The sequence below is a fragment of the Cynara cardunculus genome (genome assembly GCF_001531365.2).
Source record: "Cynara cardunculus var. scolymus isolate 2C chromosome LG 10, CcrdV1, whole genome shotgun sequence".
Taxonomy (NCBI): domain Eukaryota; kingdom Viridiplantae; phylum Streptophyta; class Magnoliopsida; order Asterales; family Asteraceae; genus Cynara; species Cynara cardunculus.
The window spans coordinates 16,022,942-16,038,190 of record NC_037537.1 but is presented as its reverse complement, the minus strand read 5'-3'; the positions used below and the strand labels follow the sequence as shown (position 1 = coordinate 16,038,190).

General features: G+C 36.1%; 1 protein-coding gene across 3 annotated transcripts; it reads right to left on the bottom strand.

Annotated features, from left to right (window-relative positions):
* Positions 1–4,502: 4,502 nt before the first annotated feature.
* On the bottom strand, positions 4,503–14,934 carry LOC112519377 (DNA-binding protein DDB_G0278111). 3 transcript variants are annotated; one of them, XM_025127456.1, is made up of 8 exons: positions 14,760–14,927; positions 13,468–13,533; positions 13,334–13,383; positions 12,823–12,887; positions 8,117–8,208; positions 7,899–7,970; positions 6,855–6,882; positions 6,064–6,136 (listed from the first exon to the last, which is right to left on the bottom strand). In XM_025127456.1, the coding sequence occupies exons 1-7, from the start codon at positions 14,760–14,762 to the stop codon at positions 6,856–6,858; spliced, it is 375 nt and encodes a 124-aa protein (XP_024983224.1). In that variant the 5' UTR covers positions 14,763–14,927; the 3' UTR covers positions 6,064–6,136; position 6,855. The 3 variants fall into 3 exon arrangements, with proteins under 3 accessions (XP_024983222.1, XP_024983223.1, XP_024983224.1); XM_025127454.1 differs by lacking the exons at positions 6,064–6,136; positions 6,855–6,882 and adding an exon at positions 4,503–4,788 and having other exon boundaries at positions 14,760–14,934; XM_025127455.1 differs by lacking the exon at positions 6,855–6,882 and having other exon boundaries at positions 5,844–6,136; positions 14,760–14,930.
* Positions 14,935–15,249: the final 315 nt, after the last annotated feature.

The following is a 15,249-nucleotide window of genomic DNA, read 5'->3' as shown; positions in this document are numbered from 1 at the left end:
TGTGGTGGTCTTTGCCCATACTTCTATGACCATATATATATATATATATATATATATATATATATATATATAGATATATATATATATATATATATATATAGACTTAGGATCATGTGAGACCAAGGGTTTTTCGTGAGACCTGTAAGACCAATTCTCAATCATTTGATTAGATCTACAATCTGAACATTCATAATCACAAAATTGCCACGAGATTTCTTAATAATCACAAAATTGTCACCGTGTAACTTTAGACCATTAAATAATTAGCTTATAAAGTTGATCAATTAACATAAATTGGTCTCACGAAAAATCTTTGGTCTCACGTGAACCCAACCCTATATATATATATATATATATATATGACATTTATGCAAGTAAGTTGTTTTGAAATTGTGACTAGCATCATGAGAAGACAGATGATTCAAATTGTTCGTGTGGATTCCGTGGAGGCATCAAGTGTGATAACCGGTTCTTGGTTATCACCTGAGGTAATTAATACGTGATTATTTGATGTATGGTTACGTGAAAGCATGATGAATTGTTATATTAATCATGTGAGTATATATATTTTATGCATAGAAAATATATGCATAATATGTTTATATGTATGCATAAAAAGGTGAATATAATTTTATGCATATATGAGTTAATATGTATACATGAAATTATATATATATATATATATATATGTGTGTGTATGTGTGTGTGTGTGTGAATATGCATAATATTATTTGTATGTATGAAATGTGTATGCATGTATAAGGTGATGCATGGGATGGGCATGCATGCGACTGTTTTAGCCGCCTTTCTTTTATTAGGAAGGAGTATAAATATGGGGCAAAGTTTAGAAGCAAAAGTTTCTGGTTTCTTTGGAAATTTGAAAGAGTTGAGAGAAGGCATGTCCGGATTGCTCATTTTGACGGGGAATCAAGTTGATTGCATTTGTTAATTGCATAAGGTGAGTGGCTCAAATCTTTGTTTCATAAGATTTCATCTTCTGTATGTTAAAATCTGTTTTGACTCTTGAATTTGGTATTAACTGGATTTGGTTTTAAAACCAGATATAGTGTTCGGATTGGGAAATACCGGTCATAATGTTGACCGGATTGTGTGTTAGTGAGATTTTGAGTTATGAATCCGAACATGGTCTTGACCGGAGAAGTAGGAATACGGTCCTATTGTTGTCCGGATTTGACTTAATCCGGTTGATGTGTTGTCCAGATTAGAGTTATGCGGCCATAGTATTGGCCGGTGTTGTGTAAATCCGGCTATGACTTGACCGGATTCAATTGTTATTATGTTAGAGTGTTGACCGGATGTGTAATCCGGCCAAGGCTTGACCGGAGTTGAAGTCCGGTCAAGTAGTTTTGTTGACCGAATATGTACTTTGGTTAGAAATATTTTGATGACCGGTTATGGTATTGAGTATCTTGTTTCATAAGTGAATTTTGTTAATGATATATCATTCTTTTAATAAATAAAAAGTACTCAATATTTATGTTGGAACAATTTTTGGATAAGACACAGGTAATGATCCATCAGGATGTGTGTGACTTCGGCCTATCCTGTTTGGGAATAATGTATAAATTTTGATGAGGAAATAAGGGTGGCATATCAAGGAGAAGTGTACTTTGGGATAAGGTGGCATATCAAGAAGAGGTGTACTTTGGGATAAGGGTGTCATATCAAGGAGAAGTTTACCTTTGAATATAAGGGTGGCATTTGTGTGTGTGTGTTATATGATATAACTCTTACTATAATATCCTTTAAGATTACGATGGCTTTGTATCCTTATTTCTTTGTGATTTAAAGATTCAGGATTATGGTTCTTATTGGAAATCGTAATAAGGATGTTATTGAGGAAACGATAACTGGCCTTTGGCCAGAGGCTTTGAATAAACCTTGTTTTTGAATAAAAGGTTTAAAGTGATGTGTTATGTGAAACCTGAAAGGTTCTAGCCTGTTTGGCTTGATATGTTATTTATAAAGTCAAGTGATTGGCTTTAGAAATCGGAAAGGTATGGGTAATGTGGATTACATGTTTATGTTTTTGTTTACATGAAAAGTTGATTTTAAATAAAGTTTTGGTGATCTTCACCCTGCAATGATATGGAAAAAGGGATATCACTAGACCTTCCGGTCTAACCCTCATTTTTTATTTTAAAATATGTATTGCAGGAACTGCTGATGGGGAAGGGGAAAATGTGATATTTTCCTATGTGCATATCTTTGTGAAGATCAGTTCATGTTGCATCTAGTTTAGTAGATGGATGTTGATTAGTACAAGAAATGTAATTTGGAATTTTTGGACCATGTATTTTGTATAATAATTTCTTGTACTTTGGGACCTAAGTGATGTAAGACATGTATTTCTTGTGAATGAAGTATATGTTACATGCAATGTGTGATGCGGGGTGTATCATCAAGTGTTTGTTGTTGTGATTCAAAATCTCTCTAACTATAAGGTATAATTTCAAAACACCCAATTTATTTCGGTTTGTATGGGTCCTTGGAGGGTTACGGTTTTTATTTTCCACTATGCTTGAGGTCCCGTAACCCAACAATATGTTTTGTCTCCTAAATCCTTCATAGCAGAACACTTTCCTAGCCAGGATTTTACACCCTTATGTGTTGGGATGTCATTTCCGATGATCAATATATCATAGACATATAGGATCAGGATTACTACCATGCTCCACTGACCTTCTTGTATACACAATGTTCATCTTCGTTATTTACAAAATTAAATTTTTTGATTTCTCATCAAAACAATCTACAAGATGCTTACTTTAGTTTATAAAATGGACCTTTGTAATTTGCATAATTTTTCAGGATACTTTGGATGTTTAAACCTTCAGGTTGTACCATGTACACGTCCTCGCTCAAAGTTTCGTTATGGAACGCAATTTTAACATCCATTGGTCATATCATAATCATGATATGTAACTATGGCAAGAAGAATCTTGATGGCTTTCATCATAGCTAGCGGAGAAAATGTCTCAACATAATCAACTCCCTCATTTTTAGTGAAACATTTTGCTAGCAACCTAGCTTTATAAGTATGTACAATCTCATCCATGTCAGATTTCTTTTTAAATACCCATTTGTACGCAACAACTTTGTAGCCGGCAGGTGCATCTATCAAGTTCTAAACTTGTTTGTCTATTCATGGATTATATTTCAGTCTTCATGTCATCATGCCATTTATCATATTTCAAACCTATAGAAAGATAAGCTCTTAGCTCGCACTCAACCCTGTGCTTTTGTCCATATTTACTATACTGAGGAACAATGGTCTCCTTTCCCTTTATCTGTAGCCATTGAGGTTACCTTGGCCTTCTTAACTGTCTTGCTCGAACCTTCCCATTTTCGGTTGTAATCTTTCCTTTCAGCTGATGTTGTAGCATTGTTCTCTTCGACTATTATCACCATCTCTACAGCTTGAACTTCGCCTTCGGGCATTCATGTCAACATATTGCTTTATCTCCATTCAAAGACCGTCTTAAAACGATCTATCTTCCTCTGCTTAGTCACCACTTGGTAACTAGAAAGCCTGGACTTTTCCAAAAAGTCATTGATATATTCCTAGACTAGACTGAGGATGACCCTTTCTCTAACCTCAATAATTTTGACTCCAACTTCTTCACCTCTGACTAGGAGCAGGATTTTTCCATCATCAAATTCTTCATTTGCTCCCAAGACATGGAGGCAATTTCCTTGTCTCTTCTAACCTCGCACTCAATATCCCACCAATGAAGTGTAGAGTCTACAAGGGTAGTGGTCGCATATGTCATCTTCTGGTCCTAAGAATACTTACATATTTTGAAACAACTCCGCATTTTCCTTATCCAATTCGTTTCGGTCATTGCGCCCTAGATACCCTTATATTCCTTTGGATGTGTGTTACTTAAGTCCTTATAACTACAGCCTTTCTCTTTTGCAGATAGAACCCATTATCTTATTCTCCGCATGTCACCCGCCTCAATATCCTCCTCGTTACTTGTTTTAGAATCTTTTTGGTCACCTGTCTCGGTATTTTTCTATTCAATCCCCACGTCTTCTGCCCGTTTCTTTAGCATGTCCTCTAACATTGTTTCTATCATACTAGGTAGGGTATTTTGAAGGATTTACGTCATCCTATCAGTCATCGTCTCCTCAGTCATGAGATTTTCACCTCCCCCTCGTCATGCCTTCCCTCGTCCTCAACCTCGACCTACGACGGTACTAGCATGTACAGACCAGGTGGCACTCGAACTAGCGGTATGATTCAGCCCTGACCTCGGTCTCGACCTCCCCCCATCAATGGCACCATGTTATTGGCACCTTCTCCTACGAGTTCGGTCCTCCTAAGTCCTCTAGACACCATACTGATACAATAAGGCACTATTAATTTCTATAATAGTTCATATCTGACCCAGAATATATTATCACATCTCATAATCCAAACACCAAACACATATCCAAACACCAAACACATATCATGGATATAATATGTAAATAAGCGACACGATAATATAGAAAAAAAAATGAGTCATTACATAACCCTACTACGTACGTCCCTCACGACGTACAAGATAAAGTTTCACTGAACATAAATATAATGAAAATAAGATAAGTATGTCCAACGCCGGCTATACATGAACGGTCCAAAATCCAAACTCCCAACATAAACATAAATACCAAAACATGACTCTCTCTGCCTCCTCGTGGGTCCGCTTTAGACAGTACCTCTAAAGAAACCTCAAGCTCGGGCCCCGTAGGAACAAGCATCTCCAGCGAAAAATTACCCTTGAATCATGCCAAAGTACTCAAATAAATAACCAACAATTTAAACCCAACTTAGAAAAATGGAAGGAGGTTTATAATCATGATAGGTATCTCATAAAAATATCATATAATCAAGGAAACCCACGAAATCACAGCAAAGGATTGATTTTCAAAAATCAATATCAATTCCCCCATAAATTCCACTCAAAACTAAACTATCCAAAACTTGGAGATGGAAAAAGAAATAATGCAAACCTTAAGATTTGAATTTCCAACAAAAATATCGTCAAAAGATTTGGTCGACTGGGAACAGCACCCACAAAGATTTTCTTAAAACACACACACTTTACACTCACGCTTCTAGGAACACGAATAGAAGATGGTAGGCTAAATTTCAAACCAAACCCTCAACAACAAACAAAATACACTAAGGCCCATAAACTTACAAGTCAAGCCCAAAATTGAAGAACCAAGATATTACAAAATTACAATACACCTTATAATCTAAGGTCATGGAAGTAACCGAATGACAACCCTAATTGGATCACCCACCTCCCTTGTGTCATTCGAGTTGGGATACAAGGTGACTCTGCTTTTTCAAGATAAGGGAGGATAGAAAAAATGCCTCGAGCCAATATTTGAGGACCAAACACTACAATACAAGAATAACCCATGTCATACTCCCAAGAAAAACTCAAAAGACCTTCAACAGAAGGGTACATGTACCAAATCAACATAGTTGGGCATACTAGGTAGAGAACCTAGGGGTGCAAGACAATTCTCAAAGGAACTCAGCAAAATAGCCTCGTAACTTCTGAAGAAGGGATGCCTCCCCCACAAAGGGGATCTTAGTGACCAGACTTGGATGATTGTTTACCAAATAGGGCAAAAAGACAATAAAAATGTATCATATAGGTCAATTTCTATCAAACGAGTGGCTTCATGCCCCCGACCAATTTTGGGCACCGGTTTCAGCTTTCGACAAGAAAATATATTACATGTTTGCATTTTGCACTTGCTAGCTCAAGAGCAAATTTTGCGGGAAATGTTTGCATACATCTTACAACAATAGCTCCAGCTTAAACAACAAATCTATTTGGAATCGTCAAATTTTTAACCAAAGAGACTGATATAGTAATTCACTAGAGTAAATGGGCAGTCTCAAACGTACCATATTAAGTAGACAAACATATATGCTCTGGAATAAGAATGCTTATGGTAGAAGAATTACATAATATGTTGAAACACCCAACAACAAAAGGTTTTCAAACTCAAATCAACACTACCAGTAATCAAGTCGATAGCAACCACCAAATTTCAAATATAAGAGCTAATCATCATCATCAAGCACACTCCGACGCCTGTGGATCTAACCAAATACAAATCAAACTCAACTTCAGTTTCAGTTAAACTAAAGTAAACCAAACAAAGACAGTATATTCCCCCCGAAAGTAGGGTATGGGAGGGGAAAGGTTCTAAACGACATGAGATTTGGTGTGGCAGCAAGGTCAAGCCTCCAGCCTTACAAGTTGCAGAGAGGCTACAGCGTTTTTGAAGGTATACATGTATGATATACTTGTACGTATTAGTGTTTTGAATAATATCATAGAACAATTAAATTAATATCAAGTTATGAAACTGAAAAAGAAAGGAAACCCATTTATATCAAATATATAGAGCTTATAAGAAACTGATATCAAGAGTACAAAATCGGGATTAAATGTCTTTGAGTCTTACTAACTACTTTCTTCAATCTTCAAGGAAATCATGTTCAACTCGCTGTGAAAGGGAATGGGAGTAAGGATTTACCTATCTAGGGTTTTAGTTTTTAAGTTTCCTTTTTATGTTTATTTAAGTCTCAGGTCCAATACATAATTATCATTATCCCCCAAGTTATATATTTAAAAACAATATTCAAAAAAAAAACCCAAGCCTTACAAAATAATGTGTCACAACATGTTACAACGCAAGCCAAGCCTTGGAGTGGAGCTACAAAGGTTAACATGGCAACCAAGCCAAGCCTCAGCACCATAATGCGCCATAACAAGTTATTTAGAAGGGGAGGAGTAGGATGTTCAGGACTTTACCTCAACCCCTAGAGTTGAGAGGATGTTCCTGTCAAGACATCCGGGTTGTGGCAGATTTAGTAGTGTGTGCAAGCAGGAAAAAAGGAAAAAAAACAGATAGATCATGTAAAACATGAATACAGCAGAACTAGTAAAAGTATATTTAGTAACGACATAAACAAGCACATTGGTGAATCAAGGTCAGTTCCTAAACTCAGTTTCAGATGATCAGTCCATTTTTTAGACATTTACATCAAATCATGTAGAGTGGTACTCATATTTACATATGATATTCAGGGGGTGCTTGGTTGGGGATAATAGAGGGTGGAGAATAAAGACGGAAATCATTAATGGAATCTGGTTGGATGCAACAAAATTGACCATTACCAGAGATTTGGTAAATAGAACATTCCTCAACAAATTAAAGAGAATGAAACAATTCCCATTTGCATACCCCGGCATTCCCATTTCAATTTCTATTTCCATTTTCATTCCCTGAGCACCCCCTTAAGCTTTCTTTCATAGTGTGTCCACCTATCACTTAACCTTCATAAGACGACCCCAAAGTGTCATGTATACAACCACAAAATATTATCTTCTACTTATCATGCAGATTGCCCACCCCAAAAAACATTATCAACTGTGCAGAAGTATCATGGTGCTAGATATTTATGTGGCCAACAGACATAGCTCACTAGCAGCCAGCAATTCAAGGACATCGGGTATGCCTGGGTGTGTTTTCATCAGTGTCTAAACCAAACCAAATGAGCCTCAACAAATTAAGGGTAGGCCTTATCATGCAGATGCCGTAGAGCACATTATTCAACAATGGGACAAGTTAAGGTGGGGCTTTTTTCTAGAACTGAGCGATTTACAATTCACCATAACATTAATGCTCTAGGTTTGATAATTCAGAAGTAAAGATATCCAAAACCGAGCTCACAAGATGTTAGTTGCATTTGTATTGTGATGACTAAATCTTACTTAAGCATAAACAAAAAAATAGATATTTAAATTGTAACAAGGCAGGTGCAAGAAAGACAACCAAAACCAAATTATACTTACTGTAACTTTCGTCTGTTTGGTTGTTTGGTTGTTGATTTGTTCCAACAATGATATGAGCCTCTCTTCAGAAACCTGCATTTGGTTATCATGTATATATATAAACAAATCAATACACAGAATGGATGCTTGCTGTAAATAAAGGTAGCTCACCATGAAAATTTCACAGATCAATAAACATTAATGATATAATTAACATGTATCTAGGTGGCAGTAGCTACCTTCTCGGCAATCTGACCCATTTGAGCAGCCCTTAATATAACATCTTCAACTCCACGGGCCTTCTCAGGTTTCACTAACGCTATTCGAGCAACTGTATATACGCAAATGATACATTCAGCCAAATAATATAGCCCCAATGGGTACATCACTATAGATCATATATTTCACATCAATAACAAGCAATGATAACACCAGTGTGTGTGTGTGTGTGTGTGTGTGTGTATATATATATCGATGGAAGGAGATCTTTAATTAGTAAACAGCAAGCTACAGTCAGAAAAAGTAAATATGACTAAGTAGTCCAATATTGCCTCAATCCTCTACTATCAAACCAAAACTCTCGAATCATTTCATTAAAATAACATTCTATTATATTCTCTTATCCTTAATTCGACCCATCAAATTGACTGGTCCTTCTAGCAAAGTCTAAACTTACCAAGTTGAAATTCCTTTTTGAAGGCATCATGAATATTACTAATATGAGCCAATCACCTTTTTCAGACACTAGCATGTCATCATCATTGTTTTATAAACAAAGTTACAGTGTGAAGATAACTATCCACTGCAAAAAACTTTAAAAACAGTTATAGTATAAAGAACTGCCTTTCTACCAAATTTCCACTCCAAAAATCAAGTGTTTCTTGTATTAGAAGCACTGCATGGCAATGTTATGAAAGGCCAGAATTGCAAACAGCCTCTCCTGATATAGTTGAAGGATAAGTTTGTAGAATGGTAGTGAGGCCAGGCATGATCTAAGGGACAGCATTTGAGCACCAAAAGATGAACATATACACAATATAGTTGTAGCAGAAATACGAACATTGAGGTCAAATATGATTAGAAAAAAAGATGTTATGGAAAAGGATGGGTGGTTCCAACTAAAAAGAATTTCAATGCATCATGGCTTTAGATGGTTCGTCATGTCAGCTTATATCATTGGATGTATTAGGAGACTTGTAGTGGAAGGTCTAGATTAAGATACGAAAAGAATCGATAGAAATTTGAGGATCTCAAGAACATATCTAAGAATTTGCTATAAATAAGAGAGCACGGAAAGATGCTATTCATGTTTGGATGTTACAAAACAATTGTATGTAATCTCTTTTTTTCCTCATCAGTACCATTTTTAGCTTACCAAAACCAGCTTTGGGGATAAAGGGTTTTGAGTTGTTACTGTAAGATGAATTATTAAGTATTAACTTACATTGGGAGATAGAAAGAGAGATAAAAAGAAGAACACAAGCACATACATACGCATAATCCTAAGAAAATATAAAGGCATATTTGATACTTCGCAAGTAGCACATTGTTTAATATTGGTCTTTCCGGCAAATTGCACCAAAATGGAACCAACTTCGCTTTCTTTCTTGTTTGGGGAACCAACTCTGAAAACCTGCATTTTGAGGAACCAACTTTTAAAACTTCTCATTTTAAGGGATCGGGTGACCAAACTCATGTTCCCCAATATAGAAATATTTTCCAAGATAGAAAAGAGAGCAAAGTTGGTTCATTTTGGTTCCCCGAAATGATGAGTTTTGAAAGTCAGTTCCCCAAAATAGAGATTCTGAAGGTTGGTTCCCCAAAATAGAAACAAAGACAGTTTGTTCCATTTTGATGAAATTTGCCTTTGATCTAACAGAAGTTTAGCATAATCTAATCGCTTTCCAAATGGTGCACACAGATTAGGCTGTGTATACAAATGACAAGGATGCCAGATACAACAATAACACGCATGAACCAAACTTTTAACAAATGAAGACAAAGGTCTACGTGTCACAAACAGGATGCAAGTCAAAAAACAGGTGTGTATGTTAGCCATGCAGAGGTCCAAAGTGAAATACAACTGGTAAGAGATTATTATTGGGTTACTATCCCCCCTTGGTTTTAAAAAGCGCGATGCGGTCCGATGCGTTAAGGGTCTCGGAAGCCGATGCGTGATGCGTGATGCTGATGCGCTCGCATCACGCACGTGATGCGCCCGGTATTCAAAAAATATTTATAAATTAATTCTACATATCAATTTCTACCTTAAAAATACTTACCTATCAAGACTGCTACTGTATCGAATCGACTACTGCTGTTGGTATCAACTCAGGTCGTGTTTTAATTGACTGCTGCTGGTTCGACTTCTGCTATCAATTACTTCTACTTCTTTGCTGTCGGCTTCTATCGATTAGGTCGCTAACAGTAACGTTCTATCGCTAACAGTCACTCACGTTCTATCTTAGTTAATTAAGAAGCCCAAGCCCAACTAAAAAGCCCAAGTAAACACTGAAAAAGGGAGCCCAAAAACGCAACATACATGATGCACTGATGCGTAAGTGATGCACGCATCGTGTGATGCGTAGGTGATGCGATCGCATCCTGGAATCGCAATGCATCAGACTCCTTGATGCGTTTTGTTCAGCGCATCAGAGCGCATCGCGCATCACAGCGCATAATGCGCGCATTTTTAAACCAAGTATCCCCCCACCAAAAAAGATCCTGAAAAAGAATTTATGTTTGCGTTTTGAGTGTGAAACAGACTACTCCTTCGCTTCAACATTGATATAGGTTTCTGAGTCATAATATAAATATTGACAGATAAAATACAAAAATGATCCTGTTACAAGGTACACTATCCATACCAATTTTGAGTTTTGAGAAGCACTAGGCATGATTTCAAAATCATGTGTGCTCGTTTTCCAAAACTACAAACCTGATATCTTGTATATTGAAGATACCACCCCCCCATCGGAAGACCCCATCTCCAGGTGGGATATTCTGGGTTTGTTTGGTTTGATTTATAGTTAAATTGGTGCATATCCATCATTAAGGTAGTTTGGATTCATAACAATTAACCATCCTAAATTTCAAGAGTAATTGTCTAAAAATGGTACTGATGAGGAAAATATAAAGGCATATTTGATACTTCGCAAACCATCCTAAAGCTTCTGAAAGGCTCTCAGCTATATATATACGTGGACACAATATAGAGAGAGAAGTAGTCATGGATATAACTATTAACACTAGGATCTTCAACAATAATAGTTATATCCATGACTACTTCTCTCTCTATATTGTGTCCACATATATATATAGCTGAGAGCCTTTCAGAAGCTTTAGGCCATTGCCAGAATTGTTTCCCTACATTGTGAAGTAAGCAACATAGAAATCACACCTATAGTTCAGAGAAGAAAATATCTCTATGCCCAGGATATCATGTTACTCTAGGTTTGCTTCCACCATGGTCCTTTACAAAAATATTTGTATCCTTTACAGGATATCACGTTTCTCTAGTGAAACAAACTAAATGTAGACATCCAAAAATGTTGCAAACTCTTTTATATTGTGTTAATTTTTTCAGAAATAAAGGTCAATCCAAAATAGAACGAAAAAGGTTACGGAGAAAGAAGCAACAATGAAGTTAAGAGTTAAAATATTGTAAATCAAATTGCAAGCTTCTGCAAATGACATTACTATGCTCATAAATTTCATTTTTTTTGTTCCATCCGATGTAATTAAGTCTATGCTGTTACAGCAATCAAAAATCTGAAATAGCGGTCAGGACAGTGATTTGATATCGCGGCTATCACAATGGTAAATACGGTGGTATAGTGGTCTATATAATAATTAGAATTATATATGCATAACTTAAAGAGTTAAGATATTATATGTATCAGATAAAAATATATAGTTTCAACATCATCAACTTAGAACAAGGCTTTGATTGAAGGAAAAAGTGGTTTATAAATTAAAAATGCAAAGACTAAACACAAAAACAAACTAAAACTATGAAAGTGATGAACCCACTAACAATTAAAACAATATGAGAGTCTTAACTGAGTCACCATAGGTTGTCCAAAAGCACATTGAGCAAAAAAACCCATAAATTCTTTTACAAAACACAATTAGAAAGAAATTTGTATAGAACCTCTCAATTGACCAATGAATGATGAAGCCACTAACAATTATAGAAAGAAAAAAAAAGAATGACTACTCATGACATTCTGGAGAAGAGGGCCAGAGAAGTAAAAACCAAAATGCATAGTCGAGTTGTGGAGCGATCTAGAGTGAAAGACAAATAGCAGTCAAATAGCGGTAAATAGAAGCACTATTAGCGGCAAAGTGATTTCCCCCGCTATTTTGCCACCGCATATATTTTTTTTGGGGGGGGGGGGGGGTGTTTGACACACAATCGCATGCAAAATACCTGTGCAACCAGCGTAACTTACATATAAGGAAGCACTTTTTGAAACTAAAATGAAGCATTTTGAAAATATGTGGAACCCCTTGATCACTTTCCAAAAGAGCCCTTGAGGAGAAATGGAGGTTCCAACATGTATATAGGAGAATTGGTCCAAGTCTAGCCGATGTGGCTGTGGGACTCCAACACACCCCCTCCAACAGAAGCTAAATGGACACAAATTGTCCTAGGGTGTCGAGAGGGGGTTAGCCAAATGGTCAAGTCCCTAGAGTGGCAGACTTTGACTCTGATACCATGTGAGAATATGTGGAACCCCCATATCACTCTCCAAAAGAGCCTTTTAGGAGAAAGGGGAGGTTCCAACATGTATATAAGAAAATTGGTCCAAGTATAGCCGATGTGGGACTCCAAGCATAAAAATAGGACATTATAGGAGAAAGTTGAAGAACTCTCCCATCAAAAGAAAACACACAGATCCTGAAAAAATATATAAAAAAGTCCAAACGCAAACCTACTTACGTCTTTCACGTGCTTGTGATGACAATATCTGACTAAGCATCATTTGCCTTTGCTCATCTGCCTCCCTGGATTTTAAGAAGTCCAAATCAGCAAGAACAAGCAAACAATAATCACTCGCTTTGTAATAAACTATATACCCACGAATCTTTTTTAGTTATTAAGTGACCTTTGACAAAGTTACCACTAATCACTAACAAAATATAGCATTCTCCAATACTTTCAATATTACATCAATAACTTAAAGCGCCTTTCAATTTACTTTAGTAGCTATGTGCACAATGTACACAAGAGCAACCATAAGTGGATTGGTAGAATGATGATAAAAACCATGAGTAGAATAATGATGTTAATGTTTCCAGAAGAAAAGAAGCATAACGGCAGTCTAGGATAACCTATTTCCTTACTCTACTAGCAACCTCAAAGGTGGACACTTTACTTTCAGACAGAGAGACTACATGAATATTAAAAAATATGAACTAATTGATGTTACTAATATAAGGACGAAAACAACCTTTTTGCTTCATCCTGGGCCTTCTGCTGATCGGGGTTTTGCTGACTTCCCTGTTTATAGCCAAGTTCCATCATAAATACCATTGTGTTCAAACTTTGAAACTAAATGACACAATTAACAGATGTTTCACTTACACCGCCTCGTTGAGCCATAAGCTCCTGCATTCTTCTTTGCCTGATAGCTTCTAGTTCTGGATCCGCCTGCAATACAACAAAGCATTGTTGTCTAAACAATCAGCCAATAGTGACAAATCATATCTACCAAATATAAATCCAAACAAATTCTTAACATGGATAGGCACACAATTTGTTCGGTTCTGATTAGTTACTATGGCGTAGCCGGTGAGAGAAAGATAAAAAATTTCAGACTGGACTGAAAACTTTCAACCATTTAATAACAATTATTGTGACAAAAAAAACTCTCTCACACATACCCTTGCCACTTATAGCACTTAAATCCAACAACCTTGAGGTCATTTGGATGGAGTCGGTACCAATAGGCCAAAGGCTACTTGGTTAACAATCTTAATAATACCTCTTTTGGCCAGTAGCTCATTGCCTACACATACTTGTCTCTTATAGGAGTTGAAAACGCATATCCATTAATATGTTTTCACACACCAAAAGAAGAAAGACTTTCATCCTCCTAAGCTTCATAATCAATTCAAGTTATTCACCTCATAGTTAATAGTCTAAGATCACAATATTTACCTCACAACGAACCAAATTTAAATATTCACAATGGTGTTTGTTATTCTTTATGAAATATATGGAAATACTCCAAAATACTGTGTAGTAGTTTCTTATTTGAGAAAAAGAGAGAGAAGTGAGTATGGAGAATCAAACACAACAGATTAAATGTCCTTTTCTTATAACCAGTGCATTGGGAAAATAATCTTCCATTTTCGCTCTTGTTTAAGTTTTAGCATTGTTGGTGTTGGGGAGTATAGAACTTGAGGATTTAGCTCTCATGTAGTTCCTATTTACACTTATCTTGCTCCCAACTACAATCTTATACCAATTTTATGTTCTTAAAGTTACACAAGAGGCAAGAAGTCCTATCTACCTCTAAAAGTCACCCCTAAAGAAAAAAAGAACAAAAATCAAACTAAAACTAGAACTAAAACGCAAATTCGTAATCCGCTAAAGCCACCCTTTTGCCCACAACAACTTAGCAGAATTCATATCAAGAAGCAAAGTAAGAACAAGTGGGTGTGCACGAACATCATATGTAAAATCATAGAAATTTGAGCAAATAGATCATAAATCCTTCAAGAACGTTAAAAATGACTATAAACTCACACACGTATACTCCTAAAGGCCATATTAATTGTAACCCTTCATAGTTTAGTCTTACATCTGAATCACCATCCATACATAAACACATACGCATATATCTATATGATCAGGAAAACTAAAGATCTTACCATTGGTTTGGGCAAAATATAAGTCTTCTTGATTTGAATTTCTCAGTGAATCGCTAAAAAGAAACACTGAAGTGGGGAAAAAGAGAGGATGGAGGTGGCGTTTATGGGACGCGTTTGGTTGCGGATGTAAAAGCGCTTATGCGTTTTGAACCTGTCCAAAAGCATACACCTAGGGGTGTAAGCGGGTTCGATCCAACCAATTATTGCAACCCTTCTGAGTTACGACGGGTTAAGTTTGCAACTTACTAAAATTCATAAAGTTAGCAATTAAAATATAATAAGTAATATTAAAAATATATTATATAAAATTATTAGTTATTACAATTATCCAAAAATATATCTAAATTCTTAAGTTTTTGGAATCAAATTTCAAAGGTTTAAATGATAGCATCCGATTCAAATCCTCAATCAAGTACGACCGTCTTGGACCTTTCCGACTCCGATATTGCATTCTCCTTGAGTTTGTCTACAATTCAAAAAGAATATTAAA

Coding starts and splice junctions, on each gene's coding strand:
- LOC112519377 (XM_025127454.1), bottom strand. Junction 7,971..8,116: donor TGGGTCAGATTGCCGAGAAG/GTAGCTACTGCC, acceptor AACCAAATGCAG/GTTTCTGAAGAGAGGCTCAT. Junction 4,789..7,898: donor CCAAACAGACGAAAGTTACA/GTAAGTATAATT, acceptor GCATGATTCAAG/GGTAATTTTTCGCTGGAGAT.